The sequence below is a fragment of the Gymnoscopelus microlampas genome, assembly GCF_963454915.1.
Source record: "Gymnoscopelus microlampas genome assembly, chromosome: 22".
Taxonomy (NCBI): Eukaryota; Metazoa; Chordata; class Actinopteri; order Myctophiformes; family Myctophidae; genus Gymnoscopelus; species Gymnoscopelus microlampas.
Window position 1 is genome coordinate 46,514,503 of NC_139959.1, and position 27,500 is coordinate 46,542,002.

The window sequence follows — 27,500 nt, forward strand, 5'->3', positions numbered from 1 at the left end:
GCCATCGTAGTCCTACATCATCTCCTCACAGCCCTACGCCGCGTAGCCCTACGTTAGCGGTGACACGGCGCGTTATTAGTCCTACACTGTCCCCCCCACACAGCCCCGCGTCGTCACATCAGAGCTGCTCGTCACGCAGTCCTACCCGAGACACGTGTGAACCGGACGCGCGTGAACAAGACACGTGTGAAGAAGACACGCGTGAACCGGACACTTGTCGCGTCAGACGGGCCTACGACAGTCCTACTCGCCCGTTCGTACGGGAAGAGCCTACGAGCGGCCCCACGGACGAGGTCCATAGCTTTACCGATCCACAGACGACCCGTGTCGTCCGTAGCCCTACTACGCGTTCTCACCACCCCCCTCCCTCAGGTAGCCCTACACATGACATTGACCCTTCCTCAGGTAGCCCTACACATGACGCCGACCCCCACCCCCCTCCCTCAGGTAGCCCTACGCGTGAAAGTGACCTCGACCCCCCTCCTCGAAGGCCTACAGAAGAGGCCCAGGGTTTCGGCCCCGCCCTAACCCCCGGGCCGAGCCGGCTTAGTCCTACTACGCGGATTCGGCAGTCTTCTTCCACGTCGTGTAGGCCTACGACGCCGGTCGTCTCTCCTCCGCTGAGTCCTGAAGCCCGTGAACGCAGTCCTTCCCAACCTGAACACAGTCCTACCCAACCTGAACACAGTCCTACCCAACCTGAACACAGTCCTACCCAACCTGAACACAGTCCTACCCAGCCTGAACGCAGTCCTACTGAACACAGTCCTACCCAACCTGAACACAGTCCTACCCAACCTGGACACAGTCCTACCCAGCCTGAACGCAGTCCTACTGAACACAGTCCTACCCGGGACACAGAAGCTACACTGGAACAGACCGGCGTACAGACGGACAGTAGCCCTACAGAGCAGCTAAAGCCTACCCATCCTCCCGCCACGTCTCCTGGTAGGCCTACCACGTCTCCCAGTAGCCCTACAAAGCAGCTAAAGCCTACCAAGCCTCCCGCCACCTCTCCTAGTAGGCCTACCACGTCTCCCAGTAGCCCTGCGGAGCAGCTAAAGCCTACCGACTCTCCTAGTAGGTCTACCACGTCTCCCAGTAGCCGTACACCTGCCACCTCAGTATCTCCTGGCCCTTTGATGCGTGGGGAGACGCCGCGGGATACGTCGACACTGTGCCAGGAACGCCTTTCACCGGCCTACTGTAGGCCTACCGACGAGACGACAGGCCTTTCACCGGCCTACCGTAGGCCTAGCGATGAGACGACAGGCCTTTCACCACCAGCCTACCGTAGGCCTAGCGATGAGACGACAGGCCTTTCACCACCAGCCTACTGTAGGCTTACCGATGAGACAGCAGATGTCACGGCACATGCTAGTCCTGCCTCCAGTTCCCATGTCTTCACTGGTAACTCTAGTCCGGCTCGCGCTAGCTCTGCTAATGCTAGTCATTCACACGCAAGTTCAGGTCATGCTAGCCCAATTCATGTTAGCCGCAGTCATGCTAGCTCCAGTCATGCTAGCTCCGGTCATGCTAGTCCAGTTCATGCTAGCTCCAGTCACGCTAGTCCAGTTCATGCTAGCTCCAGTCATGCTAGTCCAGTTCATGCTAGCTCCGGTCATGCTAGCCCAGTTCATGCTAGCTCCAGCAACGCTAGTCCAGTTCATGCTAGCTCCAGTCATGCTAGCTCCGGTCATGCTAGCCCAGTTCATGTTAGCTCCAGCAACGCTAGTCCAGTTCATGCTAGCTCCGGTCACGCTAGTCCAGTTCATGCTAGCTCCAGTCATGCTAGCCCAATTCATGCTAGCTCCGGTGATGCTACTCCAGTTCATGCTAGCTCCAGTCAATCTAGTCCAGTTCATGCTAGCTCCGGTCACGCTAGTCCAGTTCATGCTAGCTCCAGTCATGCTAGCCTAATTCATGTTAGCTCCGGTGATGCTACTCCAGTTCATGCTAGCTCCAGTCAATCTAGTCCAGTTCATGCTAGCTCCGGTCACGCTAGTCCAGTTCATGCTAGCTCCGGTCATGCTAGTCCAGTTCATGCTAGCTCCATTCATGCTAGTCCAGTTCATGCTAGCTCCAGCAACATTCGTCTTGTTTCAGGTCGGTGGCGTTCTGCTCCCTGCAGTCCAGCGTGTCAGCGTCCTGTCAGTCCCGTTCGTGGCGGTTCATCACAGCCCGTTAGCCCTACCGGGGACAACAACAGGCCCACACGGCTCAGCCTCACGCTTCCCATTCGTTCAGCCAGTCTTACATCACAGCCAAGTAGCCCTACCGTTCGGCTCAGTCCTGCATCCGGCCATCCTGGGCAGTGGCCTCTGGAAGGTCCTGCTCCGTCCACACACAACACATCCGTACCAGGAATCCTCGAACGCCTTATTAGCGCCTCAGTGGAACCAGCTAGCTCAGCTAGCCAACCGCTAACGGACGCGGATGCCCCAACGACGAGCCCCGTTCAGACGACCTCCTCTCCCGCTAGGAGCCCTTCTGGCTGCTTAGAAGCCGTCGATGCTAACGCTAACGTGCCCAGACATATCCAACCTGCTGTTGACGCCACGCCAGCTACTAGCCCCTCCTGTGCAGTGGAGATGAGCCCGGTACATACTAGCCCCTCCCCTATGTGCAGTCTGTCCTCCACGCTACAGCCCGGCTCCTTAGTTCTACAGCCCAGCTCCTCCACGCTACAAGCTAGCTCCTCCACGCCACAGGCTAGCTCCTCCACGCTACAAGCTAGCTCCTCCACGCTACAGGCTAGCTCCTCCACGCTACACGCTAGCTCCTCCACGCTACAGGCTAGCTCCTCCACGCTACTACACGCTAGCTCCTCCACGCTACACGCTAGCTCCTCGACGCTACAAGCTAGCTCCTCCACGCTACAGGCTAGCTCCTCCACGCCACAGGCTAGCTCCTCCACGCCACAGGCTAGCTCCTCCACGTTACTACAAGCTAGCTCCTCCACGCTACAAGCTAGCTCCTCGACGCTACAAGCTAGCTCCTCCACGCTACTACAAGCTAGCTCCTCCACGCTACGGGCCGGCCCAATCCGTTCTGTTTTGCCTCAGGACGAGGAGATGGAGATAGATGTCGTCGGCAGTGCTGCTGGCGATGCTGATCGGACGCAAGCTAGTCTCTCACATACTAGTCCGGTTCATACTGGTCCGGTTAGTCCGGTTCATGATAGTCCAGTTAGTCCAGTATGTACCAGCCCAGTGACTGGCCTAAGTCCTGTTCATACTCAGGCTAGCCGTAGCGCGTTGACGGCTACTAGCCCTAAACACTCACACAGCGGTTCCTGTTCCCCTCATTCACACATCGGTTCATGTTCCCCTCATTCACACATCGGTTCATGTTCCCCTCATTCACACATCGGTTCATGTTCCCCTCATTCACACATCGGTTCATGTTCCCCTCATTCACACATCGGTTCATGTTCCCCTCATTCACACATCGGTTCATGTTCCCCTCATTCACACATCGGTTCATGTTCTCCTCATGCTAGTCCTCATGCTAGTCCTCATGCTAGTCCTCATGCCAGTCGGACACAAAGCGGTCCCGTTCATCGTAGCTCCCCAAGCGTCGACGCTGGCTGTAGCTCTTCATCACACGGCGGTAGCCCCGCCTCCTCTCCACCGGTTGGCTCCTCCAGTCCCGTTCACCGTAGTGCTATTGAAGTCAGTGTCATCCACACCTGTCCGGGCCTCACGCAACACCTGGCCACCTCTGGTGTCATTTCCCGTCCAGCAGCCAGGGACTGGGCCAGTCCCGTCGTCCTGTCCTCCCCGCGTAGCGCAGACGACCAAACTCCAGGTCACTCGGTAGTCAGTAGCCCCGTTCGCCCCAGCTCAGCGCCCGGACACCTCTCACTCGCTAGCCTAACGGGCGCTGCTGCTGCTAGCCCGTTTCGCGTCGTTGAGGTCTGTGAGGCCAGCCCTGCTCACAGTAGTAGTCCAGTAGCTCAGGCCAGCGAAAGCCCCGGTAGTCCCTGCACTCGTAGCCCAGCTCACGCTAGCTTCACACACAGCCTTAATCACACACAAGCTAGCCGCATCGTCGCTAGCTCAGAAGAAGAAAACGTGGAAACCGAGGTTAGCGCCACAGAGCTGCTACAGAGCTCTCTCCCGGTCGGTCGTGTTCAGGTTGAGGCGAGCGTTCCTTCGACTGATGCTAGTCCAACAGATGCTAACCCAACAGATGCTAGCTTGCCTGGCGCTAGCCCAACAGATGTTAGCCCACCCGGCGATAGCCCAACGGCTACTAGCCCACCCGGTGCTAGCCCAACAGATGTTAGCCCAGCAGACCACAGCGAAACACCGGCTAGCCCAAAAGAAATCCAGGACAGCACCACTACTGCCACTTCACACTCCGTTCAGACAGAGCCGCCACGTAGCCCTGCCGCCGATGCTAGCCGCGTACGACGTCCTCACGCCGCGCACGGTAGCCCCCCCACTCAGGACAGCGGCGGTGCCACGGCTAGCGGCTACGCTACGGTTAGCGGTAGCCACAGCGTCGTCACCACAACACACCTCATCACCTCGAGTCAAGGTAGCTCTCCTCCTCAGATGAGTCCTTGTCACGCCGCTAATCGAGCTAGTAGCTCCTTCGGCGCCAGTCCGGATGTCAGCCCGGGCGCTAGTCCTGTTAGCGCCGTCTGTAGCTCCTCCCCTCTGTGTGAACAGCAACACGCTCTGTCTGATGACGGTGAGTAACCTTTACACACGTGTTTGTGTGTGTGTGTGTGTTATGTTTTGTGTGTACTCTGAAGACTCACCTCTTCAGACTCCGCCTTGCCCTAGCCTTGACAACCATGCCATCTTATGCAAAGGTTAACACATTAACTCATTGAGTGCCACAATCCGTCATAAAAAAAAAATCAAAAAAAAAATATAATTTCAAAATAAAAGTTTTTTTTGTTTTGTTTTTTTGTTGGGGAAAAACATGTTCAGAACCCAAGATATGATGATTTGAAGATTTGCTGCTCCATCCACTCCTTGTTTAACCTATAACTTAAAAAGGCTGTATCTCACTAGCTAAGCACTTTTTTTTGACAATGAATTTTGAATTGTGGCACTCAGAGCCAAAATTCCAAAAATGAGCATGGCATTGAATGAGTTAAGACCGCATCTAAAAAAAAAATCTAAATCCTAACAATTTTTCGGAAGAAAATATAAAAAAAATATTTTCACGATTTTTCAAAAATAGCAGATCTACAAGCTCGTAGCGCGGCACTCGGTGCCACGCTACGAGCTTGTAGATCTGCTATTTTTGAATAGCCCAAAGAGATCTAAAGTGACACAGATGCGTTCCAGGTATCAATGGGTTAAATTGACAAATGTGAGAATTGATTCTGAAAAAAATAGTTTTTTTCACAGAAAACAAAAAGTGCTTAGGAAGCGAGATACAGCCTTTTTCAGTTCTAAGTTAAACAAGGAGTGGATGGAGCTGCACATCTTCAGATGATGATATCTTGGGTTCTGAACATGTTTTTCAAAAAAAAAAAAACGTGAAACACGTTAATGGCACCCAGGCGGCGCCATAGCGGTAAAAACAAGTGAAACACATTAATGGCACTCAGTGAGTTAACTGTAAATCACTCTGGATTAACTCAATTCCTTTCAATCACGCATAAATGCGATCTATTAAATAGCGCACTTGGCCGCCAATCACGCATTAACGCATTCTATTGAAAAAACTGAAAAAATATTGGAAAAAAAAATATATATATATATAAATTTTTCTTTTTCAATTTGACCCAAAGACCAAGGAGATATGATTTTTCGAAGGAAAAGACTCCCATCCACTTCCTTTTTAACTTAAACACCTAAAAATGATGTATCTCGGCTCCTGAGTACTTTTTAAATTTCAATGAAAAATCTCTGGCAGACAACAGCAAAAAATCTGAAATAACTCTGGCAGACGAAGTGTTAAGAGCGTCTGCTAAATGCCTACGGTGTAAAGTTGTACATAGAAAGAATCAGAGGCATTATGTAGATGTGTTTGGTGTATAACTATATGGTTATAGACACATAATGGAAACCAGGGGGTGTTGTAGTGGTTTAAATCAGTGGTTTTCAACCTTTTTTTCGCGTCAAGGACCCCCCAAATTGACACATATTAGCCCAGGGACCCCCATTTGAAAAGATATGCCAGGGACTCAACCATTTTGATTCCTTCGGGGTCCCAATCTACACAGTAGTACCATCCTTAGTGTTCATTTAACTCTGAGAGTGTACAAATGGAACCAGGTTCCATTTGTACACTCTCAGTAGGGGTGTGCCGATACACTAATTTCACGAAACGATACGATACGATATTTGGCTCACAACTTCGATACGATTTCGATACGATACGATACGCACTTTTTTTATTATGAAAATATATGGGGGAGAAAAAAAGAAAATGCAAACAAATAATTCTGTTTTTGCATTATTCAGACATGCAAACTTGTAGCTTTTCAGCCGTTTTGAATCCAAATAGGGCAATAGTGTGACACCTGACCTGGAAAAAAAAAACATGTTGTCACCCTTTTCACCTCGGGGCTGTTTGCATGCCTGATTATTTTGATTGGTGTAAAAAAAAAAAAAAAAAAAAAATGTTTTTTTTTCAAAACGATATTTGTTTTCCCCCAAAACGATACATATCGTCGCGAAAACGTATCGCGATATATCGCGGGACGATATATCGGCACATCCCTAACTCTCAGAGTTGACGTTATATAAGCGTCAATTTGGTTCCTAATTATTAATTTGGCTGGGGACCCCCTGGAACCCCCTCAAGGACCCCTGGTGGTCCCCGGACCACTGGTTGAAAACCACTGGTTTAAATGGTTACATTTGATTAAATGACAGCTTTATGCTTAACAGTGAAAGTCGCGGGTCCTTTATTTCATTTATTAATTGAAGGATGTTTTCTCTCTCTCTGATTGGCTCGCTCGTCCAGACGTGAGCGAGGAAGAGGAGCAGCAGAGAGAGGAAGACGCCGTGAAAACAACGGGAGAAGAAGAACAGATCTCTGAGGGGGAGGAGCTACAGAGACGAGAGGAGGGGCTAGAGAGAGAGGAGGAGCCAGAAAGACAAGAGGAGAGAGGTGCAACTAGAGCTGGTTCTCTATTGGCTACCTCCCGCTCTCCCCTCCCTCCCTCCCCTCCACCACTCAGAGCGGAGCTCCCCCGCCTCCCCCAGCTAGTAGAATCGACCAATGGGGGATCAGCGGGGAAGGAGGCGTGGCCGCCGGAAGAGACCGCCGCAGGTCACCACGACCTCGCCACCGCCGACAGCCAATCGGAGACCGTCTCGGCCGATGAACCCGCCCCTGTCGTCGTCGTCGCCCTGACGACGACGGCGGCGGCTACCGAACGCACCGACCAATCGGAGACACCGACCGGCGTGCCTGTAGAGGAAGAAGGGGAGGCGGAGCCTCTGAAGTCACTGTCGCTTCCTGAAACCTCGCCAGGAGAGCGACCGCCCGCCGGCAGTAGTGTCACTACCGAAACGAACGAGGAGGAAGAAGACGCAGAAGCTTTAGAAGAACCTGAAGAACCTGAAGAACCTTTAGGGAACGAGGAAGAAGACGCAGAACCTTTAGAAGGTGAAAAGCTAAAGCAGGAAGAAGACAAACCATTAGAAACGGAAAAACAACGTTCAGAAACAGATACTGAGGTGGCAGGTGTACAGAAACTAAGAGAAGAAACAGAAAACCACACAGAGAGTCAAAGACTAAGAGAACTACGAGTAGAACCAGTGGACAAGGAGGAAGAAGACGAAGAAGCTTTAGAAGAACGTTTAGAAGAAGCTTTAGAAGAACCTGAAGAACCTTTAGGGAACGAGGAAGAAGACGCAGAACCTTTAGAAGGTGAAGAAATAAAGCAGGAAGAAGACAAACCGTTAGAAACAGAGAAACTAAGAGAAGAAACGGAAAGACTAAGAGAACTACGAGTAGAACCCGCCCCTGTCGTCGCCACGACGACGACGACGGCTACCGAACACACCGACCAATCGGAGACCAGCGTGCCTGTGGAGGAAGTATCGCTTCCTGAAACCTCGGCAGGAGAGCGATCGCCCCCCGCGGCGTCCGCCGGCGAGAACCAGGAAGAAGACAAAGAACCTTTAGAAGGACCTTCAGAAGAACCTTTAGGGAACGAGGAAGAAGACGCAGAACCTTTAGGGAACGAGGAAGAAAACGCAGAACCTTTAGAAGGTGAAGAACTAAAGCAGGAAGAAGACAAACCGTTAGAAACAGAGAAACGACGTTCAGAAACGGAGAAACTAAGAGAAGAAACAGAAAACCACACAGAGAGTCAAAGACTAAGAGAACTAAGAGTAGAACCAGTGGAAAAGGAGGACGACGAGAACGAGGAAGAAGACGAAGAAGCTTTAGAACAACCTGAAGAACCTGGAGAACCTTTAGAAGAACCTGAAGAACATTTAGAAGGTGAAAAACTAAGAGTAGAACTAAAGCAGGAAGAAGACAAACCGTTAGAAACGGAGAAACGACGTTTAGAAACGGAGGAACTAAGAGAAGAAACTGAAAACCACGCAGAAAGTCACAGACTAAGAGCACTACGAGTAGGACCAGTGGAAAAGGAGGAAGAAAGGGAAAAGAGAAGATCAGAGGAAGAAGAAGAAGAAGAAGAACTACTAGACGTAATGAAGCGGAACGAGGACGAAGGACTTGAAACAGAAAAACCATTAGAAACAGGAATTAGAAGAAGATTAGAAGAAGACGAAAAAAAACGATTAGAAGAAGACGAAAGAGAAGAAGAAGACGAAAGAGAGGAAGAGCAAGAAAGAGAGGAAGAGGAGTCAGAAAGAGAGGAAGACGAGTGGAAGGAGACGGAGGAGGAGAGGGAGCAGAGGGAGGAGGCAGAGAGGGAGGAAGAGGAGGAGTCGGAGAACAGGAGGGGAGGAGTCGTCAGGCTGTTGGACAAGGAGGTGATGGAGCTCATGGCCGCCGCCGCCTCGAGCCCGCCTCCCCTCCGCAGCAGAGGGCGGAGCTTAAGAGCGGCCCCTCCCCTGCCCGCTGCCGGGCCCCGGCCCCAGGAGGCGGACCTTTCGTCGTCGTTCGTCCGCCTCCGCGGCTCTCCCTTCTCCGCCGAGGCGTCGCCCGAGACCTCCCCCGCCCGCGACGACCCCCAGCCCCCCTCCTCTCCCTCTACACCACCACCTCCCCCCAAGGTAACCTTTAACCTTCATATGTTTAACCCTTTAAATAAATGGTGTCTGTGCCAGTTGGTCAGGTACAGACCAACAGAATTCAGTCGCTAGCGCTAACTGTCAGTTAGCGCTAGCGACTGAAGTCTGTGACCATACGCCCGTTCAGATCAAGGGGACTTGGCTTGGATATTTACGATGAGGCCGACACGGAAGCTTATGAATGGCCAGAGTGAGGCGCTGTTTTACCTTGCGCCGACCTGAAGTGTCAGAAAGAATTTATTTTAACGCAAGTGAATGGGTTTTTGACAAACTTTAGACTAGATTTTCTTACCGTAATACAAATTGTCATAAATTCTATATGCTTCCAGTCGCTAGTTTAAAGTCTCCTTTCAATCATCAGGATATGCGTTTTGCTAAATTATGGTCCCATTTATTCTAAAATTGACGATAAAGTAGGCTATGCTCCAGGAGGGGCGGGATGATTTGATTGATAACCTACACAACCAATAGCATTTTTGGGGGTTGTTTTCCGGTTCGCTGGTCACGTGTCTGGTCTCAACCAATAGCGTTTGAGTTCCGGCGTGGCCAACTGTATATATATTAACGATGGAGGAATGCACGTTCCTGAACTATCGGCTTCATTTTTGTTCTGTAGAAAGCAGGGGAGTGGCTTTGTCCATTCTTTTTTACAGTCTATGGCGCTAACTGTCAGTTAGCGCTAGCGACTGAAGTCTGTGACCGTACGCCCGTTCAGAAGGCACTGTGGACTCTCCCCATTGGCTTAAAGGACAGCCAATGGGGAGAGAGTCATGAACAAGTATATATATATATTTATATATATATAGACCAGCATGATTGACAAGCTGGTAAAAAAAAAACTGACTATACTCCCGTGTGTGTGTGTGTGTGTGTGTGTGTGTGTGTGTGTGTGTGTGTGTGTGTGTGTGAGTGTGTGTGTGTGTGTGTGTGTGCGTGCGTGCGTGCGTGCGTGCGTGCGTGCGTGCGTGTGTGTGTGTGTGTGTGTGCGTGTGTGTTTAGGCTCCTCCCACTACCATCATCTCTTTGACTCCAAAGATGGGAATGGGAAAACCAGCGATCTCCAAGAGGAAGTTTTCCCCCGGCCGCCCGCCCGTCAAACAGGTACCCTGCTCTCTACTGTACTCTCTACTGTACGCTCTCTACTGTACGCTCTACAACAGCGTTCCCCAATAGGCGGCCCGCGGGCCATTTGCGGCCCGCGACGACTCCTGGCATAATTTTGCCAGATATTTTTTTTGGAAAAAAAAGATATTTTTTTGAAAAAAAAAGATATTTTTTTGAAAAAAAAAGATATTTTTTTGGAAAAAAAATATATTTTTTTTGGAAAAAAAATATCTTTTTTTGGAAAAAAAATATCTTTTTTTGGAAAAAAAATATCTTTTTTTGGAAAAAAAAGGTTTTTTTTTGGGAAAAAAAGGTTTTTTTTTTTTTGTTTTAAAAAAAAAATAAAAAAATCAAATTCACACACACTTACAAATTGTCTGTAAAAATTACAACACACAAGAACCCCAGGCCTAAAATAACCGTCAAATTAGCTAGATTAGAGGGTGAAAAAAAAAAATCGAAATAAAGTTGACAAAAACAGAAATCAAAAGACACCCAAAACCCGCGAAATTTTTCGCTCAAAACCCGCCCAAAAAACGCAACAAAAAAAAAATCCCACACGCGCGCACCGGCCCTCATCTTGGCACCCCAGACAGGATTTGGCCCTTGGGGAAAACTAATTGGGGAACCCTGCTCTACAAGGATTAAAGTTCTCAGTCACCATTAGGATCCCTTAGGGTTAGAATACAAACCGTTTTTTTCAATTTCGATCCGATTCCGATATTTTAATTCGGATATATTCCGATATCCGATAACTTTGCCGATATCTGATATACTTACAGTAAATACTAAATATAATACAAATGCATTATCTTTCAATTAAAGCCATTTATTAATTGTATGATAGGCTTCAGTTCAAATAACAGAGTGCAGTCAGTGCAACTGAGTGCAAAAATGCAATGGCATTGGCAACTCTTTTAAAGTTGTTCTGTGCAAATTTCCAAAAAACGACTTTTAGCAGCCTCTGCTGGTCATTACCGTCACTGCAGGCCGTTTCTTTATTACTGCGTTACCCAGAATTCCATTCGTTTTCACCGGAAGACGGAAGTGTTTCAAAAAGCGTTCTTTTAATTGTTTTATACTATCTGTGGATCGTTTCTCTTAGCCTGTGGAGCATTAGTTACCGTGAGCTGTGTTTTCTTTACCTGTTGTTTTTCGATCTTCAAATCATACAATCTCTTAAAATCAGCGTGAGTTTCCTTTTGTTATTAGCGCGGTAGTTCCTGGCCAAACAGGAAACCGGTGCAGTAGTTCCTGGCCAAACAGGAAACCGGCGCGGTAGTTCCTGGCCAAACAGGAACCCGGTGCATTTCCGCTTCCATTTTCCGGCCAGATTACGTCATTTTCGAGGGAAAGTCATGCTCGACGGCGTTCAATAGAAAACATATAAATAAAAGGCTTTCGGGGGTGAAATTCATGGAGTGGGTGTTGTGAAACATTTGCCACTCACAAAAGATATACAATTTAACTTTAGTTTGACTGAAAACGTTACCTAGTATTACTTTAAATACTTTAGGCCTATGCTTTAAATACAAAACTATCAATCAAGTGCCTTACAGTGCAAATGCATACAACTGGCAGATACAAAAAAAAGTGGCAACAAGGAAACCACATCAGTGACTTGTTTTAACCTTGTTTTAACAAATGAACAAGTGTCTGGCTGTGCAAAGTGCAAATACTTAACTGGCAACTCCTTCATTTGTTTTACAGAATATTTTTAAAGTGCAATAACGGTAGAAAAACAAATAGACTATGATCTTATCACCTAAAGAAAATACCTACAAATACTAAATGAAAACAATGTGCATACATAGCTGCTTCTTAAAATTGTATTAAACACAATAAATAAAATACCGTAGGTCTGTTTTAATGCAGCAGCAACCACTGTAAGCAAGGAGACCACGTCTCTCATTGTGTAGTTTCACTATTGACATGACATCTGGTCCTCTGACGTTAGCCCAATTATGCTTTTAACCCATTAACTGCCAGAATTATTTCTGGCCACGTTTGAACACTGCCAAGATTTTTCATTGAAAAAAAAAAAAGTACTCAGGAGCCGAGATACAGAATTTTTAAGTTTGAAGTTAACAAGGAAGTGGATGGGAGTCTATATCTTCGAAAAATCATATCTCCTTGGTCTTTGGGTCCAAAAAAAAAAAAAATGTAAAAAAAAAGAAAAAAATGTAAAAAAAATATGTATTTTTATTTTTTAATTTTTTTTTAAAAGTCGTTTTAGTCGTTCTTGGCAGGCATGGCTTATGGACAGAAGTCGTTTTTGTCGTTCTAGGCAGGGAATGAGTTAATAGCACTGTGCTGCAGGTGATAGAATCAAATCGCTGGTGTGTGAGCCCCTGGGCCTGCACTCTATCAGATAGAGTGCAGGCCCAGGGGCTCACACACCAGCGATTTGATTAAACCCACAATGAAGGAGATGCTGGGTAACTGGAAGATTCCGCTGGCTAAAGCAGTGGTTCTCAAACTTTTTCATGTCAAGGACCCCCAAATTGACACTTATTAGCCCACGGACCCCCATTTCAAAAGATATGCCAGGGACCCCCCATAAGAGAAGATTTTTTTTACGGCTCTAGCAGTGATTCTCAACCATTTTAATTTCACAGGACCCCCCAGTTTGACATGCATTAGAGGCTACGGACCCCCATTTAATGGCATTTCTATCACTTGGACCGCAATTTATAATGTAAAATCTATGTCAATGTAACTCTGAGAGTGTACAAATGGAACCATACAGACCCATAAGGGTCCATTTGGTTCCATTTGTACACTCTCAGAGTTACAGACCCACAAGGGTCCATTTGGTGCCTAATCTATCATTTCGCTGGGGACCCCCTGGAACTCCCTCAAGGACCCCTGGGGGTCCCCGGACCCCACTTTGAGAACCAATGGGCTAAAGTACATGTGGTTTTGAGAGACGAAGCAAGTAACATGAAAAAGGGCGATGGATGGATGCCGGCATCCATCGTTTGGCACACACACTGCAGCTAGTTGTTCACGAGGGGATTCTCTCCCAGTGCAGTGTACTGTACATGATGCCCTCGCTAACACAAGGAGAATAGTGATTAATTTTCTCAAGTTTGCACAGTCAGTCCCGCTTTGAAGACATTCAAACAGAGCTAGGGCAGGACACAAAACGTCTTCAGCAAGACGTTCAGACAAGGTGGAACAGCTCGCTGATACAACGCCTATACTGGAACAGAATATACGATGAAACACTTTCTCCAACCCCTCGGAACGTTGGCTTCACGTCGTTGCACTTTGCTGTGCTGCAATTTTTTGCGGTTTTGGGCAAAAATTTCGCGGTTTTAGCGGCATAAAGAATGTTCAAACGCACCCATGGACACCCAAAACCGCAAAAAACGCAAAATTTTCGCCCAAAACCGCAAAAAACGTAAAATTTTCGCCCAAAACCAAAAAAAAAAAACGTGAATTTTTCGCCCAAAACCGCAAAAAAACGCGAATGTTTCGTCCTAAACCGGAAAAAAACGCAAAATTTTCACCCTCTCAATTGTAAAATATCTCCAAATTACGGACATGTTTTCTTTGTTTGTGCCGGCCCGGCTCCACCAAACGAAAACACTTTCTTCAGCGGTGCACTGCTACTGCGCGTGGCGACTCGCGTTGATAGGCAAACGGAAGAGTCGCACCAAAACTCATGGCCCCATTGGTTCTCGTATTTGTTTTACTGAGGATAAGGTTAGAAACACGTTTAGGGTTAGGCATAGTTTACTGATGTTAAGTTTAGGGAATAAGGTTAGGTTTTGGCAGCGTTTTACTAAGGTAGGTTTAGGCATCGTTTACTGAGGTTACGTTTAGGAATACCGCCGGATTTGCCGCGGGGGCGACAGTGTTTTTGGACGAGCGTTTTGGTGTTCAGTCTACAGGCTGCCCATAGGGTTAGGGTTAGGGTTAGGGTTCAGGCATGTCATGTTGCTCAGTGAAAATAGACGATCTACAAGCTCTCTATTTTAACACTAGTCCATACCCGTGGGGAGGGGGGGGATATGCGCACATGATCTGGCAACCCCGGGAGCCATTCATCCCATAGCTGCAGGGCCATCCCACAGCTGGGGCAGTAGGCTGTGTGTGTGTGTGTGTGAAAGGCTCTAAACTTGGTGGGTGGTCCACACACTCTTCTTCACCCACACACTCTCTCTAAATGCTTTTATCATTGTATTTAAACATAGTTTTATCATATTATATAAATCATTATCATCATTTCATAAGGTTTTATTTGAATCATTATCATAATTCAAATGTTTTATTTTCATTTTGAACATTATCTGACATTTATTTTCCTCCATGTTTTTGTTTCCCCACCCCATCTCCTTGTTTCCTCATTTCACCTCCTTGTTTCCTCCTCCCTCATCTTGTCTCCACTCCTACCTCCTTGTGTCCTACCTCCTTGTGTCCTTGTGTCCTCCCTCCTTGTGTCCTTGTGTCCTCCCTCCTTGTGTCCTTGTGTCCTACCTCCTTGTGTCCTTGTGTCCTCCCTCCTTGTGTCCTTGTGTCCTACCTCCTTGTGTCCTACCTCCTTGTGTCCTTGTGTCCTACCTCCTTGTGTCCTACCTCCTTGTGTCCTACCTCCTTGTGTCCTTGTGTCCTACCTCCTTGTGTCCTTGTGTCCTACCTCCTTGTGTCCTTGTGTCCTACCTCCTTGTGTCCTTGTGTCCTACCTCCTTGTGTCCTACCTCCTTGTGTCCTTGTGTCCTACCTCCTTGTGTCCTTGTGTCCTACCTCCTTGTGTCCTTGTGTCCTACCTCCTTGTGTCCTTGTGTCCTACCTCCTTGTGTCCTTGTGTCCTCCCTCCTTGTGTCCTTGTGTCCTACCTCCTTGTGTCCTTGTGTCCTCCCTCCTTGTGTCCTTGTGTCCTACCTCCTTGTGTCCTTGTGTCCTACCTCCTTGTGTCCTTGTGTCCTCCCTCCTTGTGTCCTTGTGTCCTACCTCCTTGTGTCCTTGTGTCCTCCCTCCTTGTGTCCTTGTGTCCTCCCTCCTTGTGTCCTACCTCCTTGTGTCCTCCCTCCTTGTCTCCTACGTCCTTGTCTCCTCCCTCCTTGTCTCCTCCTCATCTCCTCATCAGGGCTCTTGGTGGAGGAGACGCAGGGCGCTCAGCCCCCCTCCTTTGTCTTCCCAGGATTCCACGGGGGAGGGAGGGGGGAGTGACCTAAGCCCTAAGCCCCGCCCAGCGGAAACCACACCCCTCTGGAGCCCTAGAGTGGTAAACCAATCAAAACGCACCGTATAATAATGCTGGCTCCATGTGGACCCTCTGCTGGTCCTCAGACCAGAGGTTTAGAACCTGTGTGTGTGTGTGTGTGTATGTTTTTTTAAACATTTTTTAACGTTTTTTTTTACTTTTTTTTTTTTAATTTTTTTTTTTTACGTTTTTTTTTTTTTACATTTTTTTTTAAACGATATTTTTTCCTTTTTTTTTAAACGATTTTTTTTCCTTTTTTTTTTTTTTTCCTTTTTTTTTTACGTTTTTACATTCACGTTTAAACATGTGTGTGTGTGTGCGTGTGTGGGGGGGAAATTAGATGAGATGTAGCACACACTGATGACATCACTGCTGTGCTCTCCTCCTATAGGGCAGAGGGTCGGGGTTTCCAGGAAGAAGGCGGGGCCGAGGAGCAGGGATTGGTGGCCGTGGAGGCAGGGGGCGGAGCCGACCGAAGATGCAGGACAGCATGAGTCTGTCGCCAGGAGTAAGAAAACACACACACACACACACACACACGGACACACGGACACACACACGCACGCACACACACACACGCACACTCATTCTCACAAGAGAGAAGAGTCTAGGACGTGTGGTCCTCACGTGTTGAAATGCATCCCATCAAACATTCAGATGTTTTTCTCTCAGTATAGAGGAAGAATGTTTAGGATGTTTACTGCATTGGTTCTCAAAGTGGGGTACGGGGACCCCCAGGGGTACTTGAGGCGGTTCCAGGGGGTCCCCAGTTAATTGATGGATAGGAACCTTTCTGGTTCTGTAACTCTGAGAGTGTACAAATGGGTTAATTTGGTTTAACATTTGGTTCATTTGGTTTAACATTGTATCTAGTGAGCAGTGGGTTCATATGGTTTAATATTGTATCTATAGAGACAGTGGGTTCATATGGTTTCATATTGTATCTATAGAGACAGTAATACATAATACTATTTTCGCGTTTTTTTGCGTTTTTTTTGCGTCATTTGCGTTTTTTTTGCGTTTTTTGCGTCTTTCGCGTTTTTCGAGTTTTTTGCTTTTTTTTGCATTTTTTTTATTTGCGTTTTTTTTGCGTTTTTTGTGTTTTTCGCGTTTTTCGCTTTTTTTTTTGTTTTTTACGTTTTTTGCGTTTTTTTTTTTTTTTTGCGTTTTTCGCGTTTTTCACGTTTTTCGCGGTTTTGGGCGAAAATTAAGCGATTTTAGCCGCAAAAAGAATGTTCACACGCGCGCCCGAATTCAGCATGCGCGCGTGTGAACATTCTTTTTGCGGTTTTGGGCATTTTTTCTTTATTTGCGTTTTATTTGCGTGTTTTGCTTTTTTTTGTGTTTTTCGCGTTTTTCGCGTTTTTTGTGTTTTTTTCCTTTTTTTTGCGTTTTTCGCGTTTTTTTTACGTTTTTTTGCGTTTTTCGCTTTTTTTTTGTGTTTTTTACGTTTTTTGCGTTTTTTGCGTTTTTCGTTTTTTGCGTTTTTCACGTTTTTCGCGGTTTTGGGCGAAAATTAAGCCATTTTAGCCGCAAAAAGAATGTTCACACGCGCGCATGCTGAATTTGGGCGCGCGCGCCCGAATTCAGCATGCGCGCGTGTGAACATTCTTTTTGCGGTTTTGGGCGAAAATTTCGCGTTTTTTGGAGTGTATCTATAGAGACAGTGGGTTCATATGGTTTAATATTGTATCTATAGAGACAGTGGGTTCATATGGTTTAATATTGTATCTATAGAGACAGTGGGTTCATATGGTTTAATATTGTATCTATAGAGACAGTGGGTTCATATGGTTTAATATTGTATCTATAGAGACAGTGGGTTCATATGGTTTAATATTGTATCTATAGAGACAGTGGGTTCATATGGTTTAATATTGTATATATAGAGACAGTAGGTTCATATGGTTTAATATTGTATCTCATAGAGCAGTGGGTTCATATGGTTTAATATTGTATCTATAGAGACAGTGGGTTCATATGGTTTAATTGAAAAATCTCTGGCAGGAATAACAATAGGCAGTGAAAATAATTCAGGCAGTCAATGTGTTAAGGATAAAGGATAATTCCTTTTAACAGGTCGTTCATGAAAGTCCCTGCGGTCTCGTTTCCAATGAGAACCTGTGAGCAATTAGGGGTTAAGAGTCTTGCTCAGGGACGTTTTGTTTATTTTGGGTTCATTTGGTTCAGTGTGTCTATAGAACACTGTCTCTCTCTCTCTCTCTCTCTCTCTCTCTCCCCCTACAGGCCAGCATAGAGCAGTGCATGCAGTCTAAGGATGAAGAGGAGAACTCGATGCACAACACCGTAGTACTGTTCACTACATCTGACCACTACACCCTGAGACAGGTACCTGTCTGTCTGCCTGCCTGTCTGTCTGTCTGTCTGTCTGTCTGTTCACTACATCTGACCCCTCCCCCAACCAGGCTCAAACAGTCAAATACGTCATAAACCGGACGTGACGTTTTCCACTATCGCTGCATTTAAGCTTATGTGTTAACATATTTAATGAGGTTAATTAACATATATTTGCATACAGGACATGTGTGTGGGAGTGTAACATATTTAATGAGGTTAATTAACACATATTTGCATACAGGACATGTGTGTGGGAGTGTAACATATTTAATGAGGTTAATTAACATATATTTGCATACAGGACATGTGTGTGGGAGTTTAACCTATTTAATGAGGTTAATTAACATATATTTGCATACATGACGTGTGTGAGAGTGTAACATTTAATGAGGTTAATTAACACATATTTGCATACACGACATGTGTGTGGGAGTGTAACATATTTAATGAGGTTAATTAACATATATTTGCATACATGACGTGTGTGGTGTGTGGGAGTGTAACATATTTAATGAGGTTAATTAACATATATTTGCATACATGATGTGTGTGGGAGTGTAACATTTAATGAGGTTAATTAACATATATTTGCATACATGACGCGTGTGAGAGTGTAACATTTAATGAGGTTAATTAACATATATTTGCATACAGGACATGTGTGTGGTGTGTGGGAGTTTCGGTCGGGGAGCCGAGGGACGACTGTTGTCCTGTTCCCAGTGTGGACAATGTTACCATCCTTACTGTGTCAATGTTAAGGTAACTACACACTGCTACACAACCACATACACACCTTTTAGTACTGTGTTTATTCTACTGGTTCTATGGGTCAGTCTGTGTGTCTGTACTGTGTTTATTCTACTGGACCTATGGCCAGGAAAATAGCAAAAATAGCCGATCTACAAGCTCAAAACGCGTCGCAGCGCGACGCGTTTTGAGCTTGTAGATCGGCTATTTTTGCTATTTTAGCCTTTGAATAGGCGGGAAAACGCCTTTGAATAGGCGGGAAAACGCCTTTGAATAGGCGGGAATAGGCAGGAAAACGCCTTTGAATAGGCGGGAATAGGCGGGAAAACGCCTTTGAATAGGCGGGAATAGGCGGGAAAACGCCTTTGAATAGGCGGGAAAACGCCTTTGAATAGGCGGGAAAACGCCTTTGAATAGGCGGGAATAGGCGGGAAAACGCCTTTGAATAGGCGGGAATATTTGAATAGGCGGGAATAGGCGGGAAAACGCCTTTGAATAGGCGGGAAAACGCCTTTGAATAGGCGGGAAAACGCCTTTGAATAGGCGGGAATAGGCGGGAAAACGCCTTTGAATAGGCGGGAATGGGCGGGAAAACGCCTTTGAATAGGCGGGAATGGGCGGGAAAACGCCTTTGAATAGGCGGGAAAACTTCTTTGAATAGGCGGGAAACATATACACACAGTGTGGACAATGTTACCATCCTTACTGTGTTAATGTTAAGGTAACTACACACTGCTACACAACCACATACACACCCACATACACATATACACACTGTGTGGACAATGTTACCATCCTTACTGTGTCAATGTTAAGGTAACTACACACTGTTACACAACCACATACACACCCATATACACAATGTTACCATCCTTATTGTGTTAACTAGAAGCTCGCCCCCGCTACGCGGGGGCTCGCGTCTAGCCCGCGGCCACGCCCACGTAGCGCCCGCGGCCACTTGGCAACTCATATAAGTGGCGTAGCGTCATGAGGGTCAGTGGGGCCGTGGCTCGGTCAGTGAAGACCCTGTAGTGCGGATGATATGTGGCATAGAGGGGCAGATTGTAAATCCCCAGAGGAAACATCCGTGGGCTACCATTGGTTCAGCGATGTGTGCGGTCGCCCTGCGGCCCCTCCTCCTCCACCAATGTGCAGTATTGAGAGCCCTGACGTCACAACAATTGGAGCGATGGGCACTGCACTGTGGTTGGTTAGGGTACACCTAGGGCCCAGGTAGAACCCAGTTAAAGCCTGCATGGGCAAACCCAGGTAGGACCCGCCTTGGTCCCACATAAACATGGGTAGTTGGGGCCCACCTAAGGGCCAGGTAGAAGCTCCTTTAGCCTGCATGGGCATCGCAGTTGGGACTGAAGTGGATGCCGCTGACATTGCTGACATGGGGTCCATATGGTTTAGCCCACCTTGAAACCATATGGGAACTACGCTGGCATGCTGGCTGTAATGCAAACGCTGCATCATACCTGCAGTGTGTAGTTTGATGTTGTGTGTGTAGCAGATATACCTGCAGTGTGTAGATCAATGTCCATATGAAAGTCAATGCCCAGCAGTGTTTTTTTTCCCCAGCAGAGTTTCTAGTGTCTGTCTCTCTCTGGAAGAGGTTGCACATGAACTCTGCAGCCGCACTGAGGCGCTCCAACACAAACACTCTGACATTAAGCTGCTTCACACAACAAACATCAGCACGATGCTGCTGTTTGTCCAAAAGACACAATCTCCTCTCCCACCGACGTCATGTGTTCATTTATCGACAGCCGTACAGACTCCTTTTGACACATTTTACCTCGTTTATCCAGCTCTCACTGACTCATCGGGCTGTTATTTTGCTGCGATCAAGTCAACGATGTGAGAGAAGCTATCACAGACGGACGGACAGGGGATGAAACATAGTCTTGCGCCATGCCTTTCGGCCTGGCGGAGACAATAAAAAAAGGAAAGTAAAGGAAATGAGCATTTCTGCAACAAAAGTAGTCAACAAACTGTACTATGAAAACATGGGCCACATTGTCAAAGAATGTAAGAAAGAGGCAGTCATGTAGAAAATAGCCGATCTACAAGCTTACAAAGCCTCTCAACGTGAGGCGTTTTGAGCTTGTAGAGCGGCTATTTTCACAATATGTACTTGTGGAACGGAGTCAAACAGAATGGGGGGGTCCCCAGATCAAGTACGTTTATTTGGGGGGGGGGGGGGGGGGGGGGCGGCGTGAAAGGGTTGATAAGCACTGCTGTAATCGGAGCGAAATTATCTTGCACGGGGGCGGTCCTGCCATTACGTTAGTTACTGTAGTTGCTGTGGAGCTACATAGTTCTCCAGAAGACACACACAAACATACACCATCTACAATGGACTAACTGAGCAGCAATATTGACATTCACCACACGAACGTGCATTGTTGACAAAGTGATTGCACAGCCGCTGGCGCTGCAGGCATGACAACCACGTTAGCGTTCGCGACATGGCAGCTATCACAGCGCCCTGTCCGTCGTCGCTGGGACTAACTGTGATGGCTACAGCAGTAACAGCAAGCTGTCTGCGATGCCATTGTCTGGAGACTGCTCTTAGCGTGACACGACCAATGAGAGTGAGCGCTGTAGTTGTTGCTAAGATACGGTGGCGTCTCTGCCCCATAGCTTGTAGATCTCTCACGCATGATTGGCGTAGGCTGCGTTGCCAGGTCTGACTGTTTGTATAAGCGATTTTGGGCTTATTTGGGTGCACTTTTGGGCTCGTTTCCATAGACCACGGCAGCGCTTATTTCTTTCCCGTGACCGATGTGGCAAAAAAAGTCCAAAACGAACCATCCGGAAGTAAATTGCGAGATGAAATATATAGCACTTTTTGATTATTAGAGAAGGAGACACATGTGAAGGTTGAAAATGAAAGGTAGGAGATTATATAGTTTTTCATGAGGGATTTTTGTAGCAAGTTGTGAGAGAATTGGGCCACTCCTGTGGGCGGGGGGCTGATTAGAACCATTGGGGTTTGAAAGGAGACGCTCTCTGTTTGAGTGATAAGATGTGGAGTGCACAGTGTTAATTATGTTAATTATGTTAATTATGCTAATGAACACAGTGTTAATTATGTGACATTATGCTAATGAACACAGTGTTAATTATGTGACATTATGCTAATGAACACAGTGTTAATTATGTTAATTATGTGACATTATGCTAATGAACACAGTGTTAATTATATTATTTATGTTAATGATGTTACATTATGCTAATGAACACAGTGTTAATTATTTGACATTATGCTAATGAACAGATAACCAGGGTCATCCTGACCATGGGGTGGCGCTGTCTGGAGTGCACAGTGTGTTAATTATGTTAATTATATGCTAATGAACAGATAACCAGGGTCATCCTGACCATGGGGTGGCGCTGTCTGGAGTGCACGGTGTGCGAGTCGTGCGGCGAGGCCAGCGACCCCGCCCGACTCCTCCTCTGTGACGACTGTGACATCAGTTACCACACCTACTGCTTAGCCCCGCCCCTTCACACCGTGCCCAAGGGAGCCTGGAAGTGCAAATGGTGGGTTCGCCTGTCAATCATATCCCTGTTGTTTCTCTCTTTGTCCAATGAATGGCTTTTAAAAATGTCTCTGCCGCTGTAGACCCGCCTCCTTTTGATTGATTACCTTATCAAAAAAAGAAAAATTTCAAAATATATATATATATATATATATATATTTTTTTTTTTTTTTTTTGACCCAAAGACCAAGGAGATATGATTTTTTGAAGATTTAGACTCCCATCCACTTCCTTGTTAACTTAAAACTTAAAAATTCTGTATCTCGGCTCCTGAGTACTTTTATTTTTTCATTGAAAAAGTCTGGCAGTCTTACTGTAGAAAATAAATAAATAATTGTGGCAGCCAATGTGTTAACATAAATGTAACGAGGTACAGTCACACATTAAGGCTAGAAGGACTTGTTTCCACTGTGGTCCTATGTATGTATGTATTCAATTAATCAACATAGCATGTTGATTAAGAAACGCCCCGATTTTACCACATGAAGAACCAGAATACGACCAAACAAAAGCATGGAAAGACAATAATGACAATCACATCGCCATGAATGGAGTACGTTTGTATGTTCATTTATTTAACCCATACCGAGCAGTGTGCGTCTAATCTGAGTTCCCAGAAGTTTTCGCCAGCTCTGGCGAGGAACTTCTGGGCCAGAGCCCTGGTATTTGTGGGCGGGATGTACCTTACGCTCTGAATCTGAGCGGACACGCCTCTTACCGGTCTGAGAGCTGTGCAACTCGTCTAAAAAGTCCGACGAGAGGCAAACAGCATGCACAACAATGGCGGCCGAAATTTCTCAAGGGGAAATTGCTTCCCGTCGATCCTATTTAGATGCAACACCCACTGCATGTGGATCCCGCCCCCTTTTCTTCATTGGCTGTTGATTTGAATCACAACGCAGTGGCCGCGCCCCTGCTGTCCAAGCTCCGACGCTAACCCTCCCAGACTAGTGTGCGTCCAATAAAGCCGTCATGTCTCATGTAGACTGTTACCATTTCCCAGTGAGACTCAGACGGAACATTCTTTTTGCCGCTAAAACCGCTTAATTTTCGCTCAAAACCGCGAAAAACGTGAAAAACGCGAAAAACGCGAAAAAAGCAAAAAAACGCAAAAAACGCAAAAAAAGCAAAAAACGCAAAAAGAAACGCAAAAAAAGTCGAAAAACGCAAAAAAACCCGCAAAAAACGCAAAAAAAGAAAGAAAAACGCAAAAAACGCGAAAAACGCAAAAATACTCGAAAAACGCAAAAAAACGCAAATAAACGCAAAAACGAAAAAAAAAGAAAAAAAAAAGAGAACTTGAATGTGGATGAAGGCTGGTGTGTGTTGGACCGTGGGTTAACCCATTGAGACCTGAATCCGATTCTACGTGTCTCCTAAATCTCAACAGTTTTCTGAAAAACCTATGTTTCTATATCAGTGGTGCTCAATCTATTTCATGCCAAAATGATATGTATTTGGCCCGCGGACCCCCATCAAAATATGTTGTTCCAGGGACCCCCCCAGAAGCAAAGATTTGAGTTACAAATGTTCGCTTTAAAAAATATATATATTCAAAAGTTTGCACACATTTTCACGATTTTTCAAAAATAGCAGATCTGCTATTTTTGAATAGCCAAAAGTGTAAAATAATGCTTTTTAGCTCACATCTAAAAATGACACAGTTCCAGGTCTTAATGGGTTAAATGTCTGATCTCGTATAGTTTGAAAATAGCAGATCTACAAGCTCACAACGTGCGTCGCATTGACATTGCGTTGTTTAAACGTGTTTATAAAATGTTCTATTTTCACAGGGATTATTTATTAGTGTGTTAGATATACATTTAGGAGTGGATACATACACGTGTCCAGATGCCTGTCAAACAGGTCTACTATGGCATTGGTTCTCAAAGTGGGGTCCGGGGACCCCCAGGGGTACTTGAGGGGGTTCCAGGGGGTCCCCAGCTAAATGATGGATAGGAACCAAATGGACCCTTATGGGTCTGTAACTCTGAGAGTGTACAAATGGAACCAAATGGACCCTAACGGGTCCATTTGGTTAAATTAACATTGATTTTACAATATGAATTGGGGTCCCAGAGGTATAAATGCCATTAAATTGGGGTCGGTAGCCTCTAATGCATGTCAAACTGGGGGGTCCTTGACATTAAAATGGTTGAGAATCACTGCTAGAGAGCCGTAAAAAAAATCTTCTCTTACGGGGGTCCCTGAGGCATATCTTTTGAAATGGGGGGTCCGCGGGCTAATAAGTGTCAATTTGGGGGGTCCTTGACATGAAAAAGTTTGAGAACCACTGCACTATGGAACAAACGGGTTCAGCCAAAGTCTACAAACTGCCTGTGACACGTGGTGAGATCCGAGCGAAGACCATGTCAGGATAGATTTATAAATGCCCAAAGTTGCGGCGATCTCGCCGTACGCCCATTATTTGGCCTTGTTGATAAATGAGGGCCAATAGACCACCGAAGTCTGACGTAATTTACACATCCTTGGTTTGTCTACCTGGTTGGCGGTTTTCCACCCCCGTTCTGAATCCCCATAGACGTGTTTAATATCGCGTCAAATAAGAACTGTGTTCCTAAAATAAACAAGTGACCCCCCCGGCGGTTTGACTCTTATGGATATGAAGCATCAACTGACGGTGAGAAAAACCATAATGTTACTTCCGCCGAATTAGTTACATTTTCGCCACAAATATAAGTGACTGACTATCATATGGACCCTCCGGAAAAATGCGTTTATGCGATCGCAGAATTTACCGTATAATCAGCAAAATGGCGCATAATTATGCGGGGGTAACGCTTTTTCAAAAAGGCCGCATCGCATAATAAGCGCATCGCATCGCATAATATGCGATTCGCATCGCATATATCCGCATATTTCGCAACTTTTAAAATATGTCGCATTTTTCGCAACTTTTCGCGTATCGCATTTTTCGCATATTGCCGCATATTTCGCAACTTCCTGCAATTTCACCGCATAAAATTGCAAAAAACCCCGCGTATTTCGTCGCAGAATCAAGGATTTTAGCCCGCATAATCAAGAGTTTTAGCCCGCATAATCAAGAGTTTTAGCCCGCATAATCAAGAGTTTTAGCCCGCATAATCAAGAGTTTTAGCCCGTATAATCAAGAGTTATAGCCCGCATAATCAAGAGTTTTAGCCCGCATAATCAAGAGTTTTAGCCCGCATAATCAAGAGTTTTAGCCCGCATAATCAAGAGTTTTAGCCCGCATGGTCAAGAGTTTTAGCCCGCATGATCAAGAGTTTTAGCCCGCATAATCAAGAGTTTTAGCCCGCATAATCAAGAGTTTTAGCCCGCATGATCAAGAGTTTTAGCCCGCATAATCAAGAGTTTTAGCCCCGCATAATCAAGAGTTTTAGCCCGCATAATCAAGAGTTTTAGCCCGCATAATCAAGAGTTTTAGCCCGCATAATCAAGAGTTTTAGCCCGCATAATCAAGAGTTTTAGCCCGCATAATCAAGAGTTTTAGCCCAGCATAATCAAGAGTTTTAGCCCGCATGATCAAGAGTTTTAGCCCGCATAATCAAGAGTTTTAGCCCGCATGATCAAGAGTTTTAGCCCGCATGATCAAGAGTTTTAGCCCGCATGATCAAGAGTTTTAGCCCGCATAATCAAGAGTTTTAGCCCCGCATAATCAAGAGTTTTAGCCCCGCATAATCAAGAGTTTTAGCCTGCATAATCAAGAGTTTTAGCCCGCATAATCAAGAGTTTTAGCCCGCATAATCAAGAGTTTTAGCCCACATAATCAAGAGTTTTAGCCCGCATAATCAAGAGTATTAGCCCGCATAATCAAGAGTTTTAGCCCGCATAATCAAGAGTTTTAACCCACATAATCAAGAGTTTTAGCCCGCATAATCAAGAGTTTTAGCCCGCATAATCAAGAGTTTTAGCCCGCATAATCAAGAGTTTTAACCCACATAATCAAGAGTTTTAGCCCGCATAATCAAGAGTTTTAGCCCGCATAATCAAGAGTTTTAGCCCGCATAATCAAGAGTTTTAACCCACATAATCAAGAGTTTTAGCCCGCATAATCAAGAGTATTAGCCCGCATAATCAAGAGTTTTAACCCACATAATCAAGAGTTTTAGCCCGCATAATCAAGGATTTTTGCCCGCATTTTTCTGGAGGGTCTAATCATAAAGGATACAGAACCTCCTCGCTGACAATTATGCCGTAAACAGTTTGTTTATTTTTGGACCACGATTCTTATATGAGACAATTCTATGATGACACAATGTTATTCTCCACAGAGACACAGGGTTCCCACGGTCATGACATTCCTGGAAACATTTTGAAATTAGAAAAACTGTTTTCCAGGCCCTGGAAAAGGTTTGGAATTAATCAAATGTTTTGGAAAATGTTCAAAACTGTTAGTTTTCAGGATTCAAATTCAAAAATGGCAAAAGTAGCAGATCTACAAGCTCGAAACGCGGCGCGAATAGATCTGCTACTTTTGATGCTTTTGCGTGACACTGTAGATGAGAGGTTTCTCCCTGACAGCAACGAAATACATTGTTTTTGTCAAACATTAGGTGAAAGACAGGTAAAACGTGGTAACATGCAGTGTGCTACTTGATACGTTGTTAGCTTGTAGATCTGTTATTTTTGTCACGTGACACGTTCGCTCGAGTCTGTCTTGGGGCATTGATTGCACACTGGTTTAATAATAATAATAATAATAAACTTTATTTGTATAGCACCTTTCATGACATGAAATGCAGCGCAAAGTGCTTTACAGAGCAATAATACAGTTACAGTTACAACCAATTTAACAATAAAGCAAACAAAAAATAAAATAAAATAAAAGCATAAAACATTAAAATAGGCAATACAGTGAGGACTTAAAAATCAACCAAAGAGTCAGCTAAAAGCAAGAGTGAAGAAATAGGTCTTGAGCTGTGCTTTAAAGCTATCGACAGAGGCTGCCTGTTTTAGGTGTAATGGGAGTTTATTCCACACTGTTGGTCCGTAAAAGCAGAATGCTGCTTCACCGTATTTTTTATATGTCATTTTAGGCACCAGTTTAAGAGTCTCATTATTGCACTGTATGATTTTTATAGTCCTGGAAATGGGGTAAAATACTTTAGAAAAGTTATGGAAAAGTTTTGAAAATCCATTGTTAAAAATGTGTGGGAACATGACTTTACGAACCTGGGGATGAACGAGTGACGTCAGGACTTCTGTACTCTATGTGTTTACGTTGTTGTTTATGTGTGTGTGTCTCTGTGTGTTGTTCCAGGTGTGTGTGGTGCGTCCAGTGTGGGTCCAACACACCGGGTGTGCGGTCAGAGTGGCAGTGTAACTACACACTGT

The 27,500-nt window shown here is 45.7% G+C and overlaps 1 protein-coding gene across 1 annotated transcript in view; it reads left to right on the top strand.

Moving 5' to 3' along the window:
• The window catches only part of LOC311038684 (histone-lysine N-methyltransferase 2C-like), a gene marked incomplete at its 5' end in the record, with an annotated part of 190,283 nt that overhangs the window by 31,879 nt on the left and 130,904 nt on the right, over nucleotides 1–27,500 (top strand). The window contains 9 exon segments of the mRNA XM_084048252.1: nucleotides 1–4,701; nucleotides 6,940–9,173; nucleotides 10,191–10,292; nucleotides 15,391–15,528; nucleotides 15,899–16,015; nucleotides 17,755–17,856; nucleotides 18,520–18,624; nucleotides 21,983–22,164; nucleotides 27,427–27,500. The exon segment at nucleotides 1–4,701 is cut by the window's left edge and continues 800 nt beyond it; the exon segment at nucleotides 27,427–27,500 is cut by the window's right edge and continues 91 nt beyond it. Coding sequence (XP_083904378.1) covers nucleotides 1–4,701; nucleotides 6,940–9,173; nucleotides 10,191–10,292; nucleotides 15,391–15,528; nucleotides 15,899–16,015; nucleotides 17,755–17,856; nucleotides 18,520–18,624; nucleotides 21,983–22,164; nucleotides 27,427–27,500 — 7,755 coding nt within the window.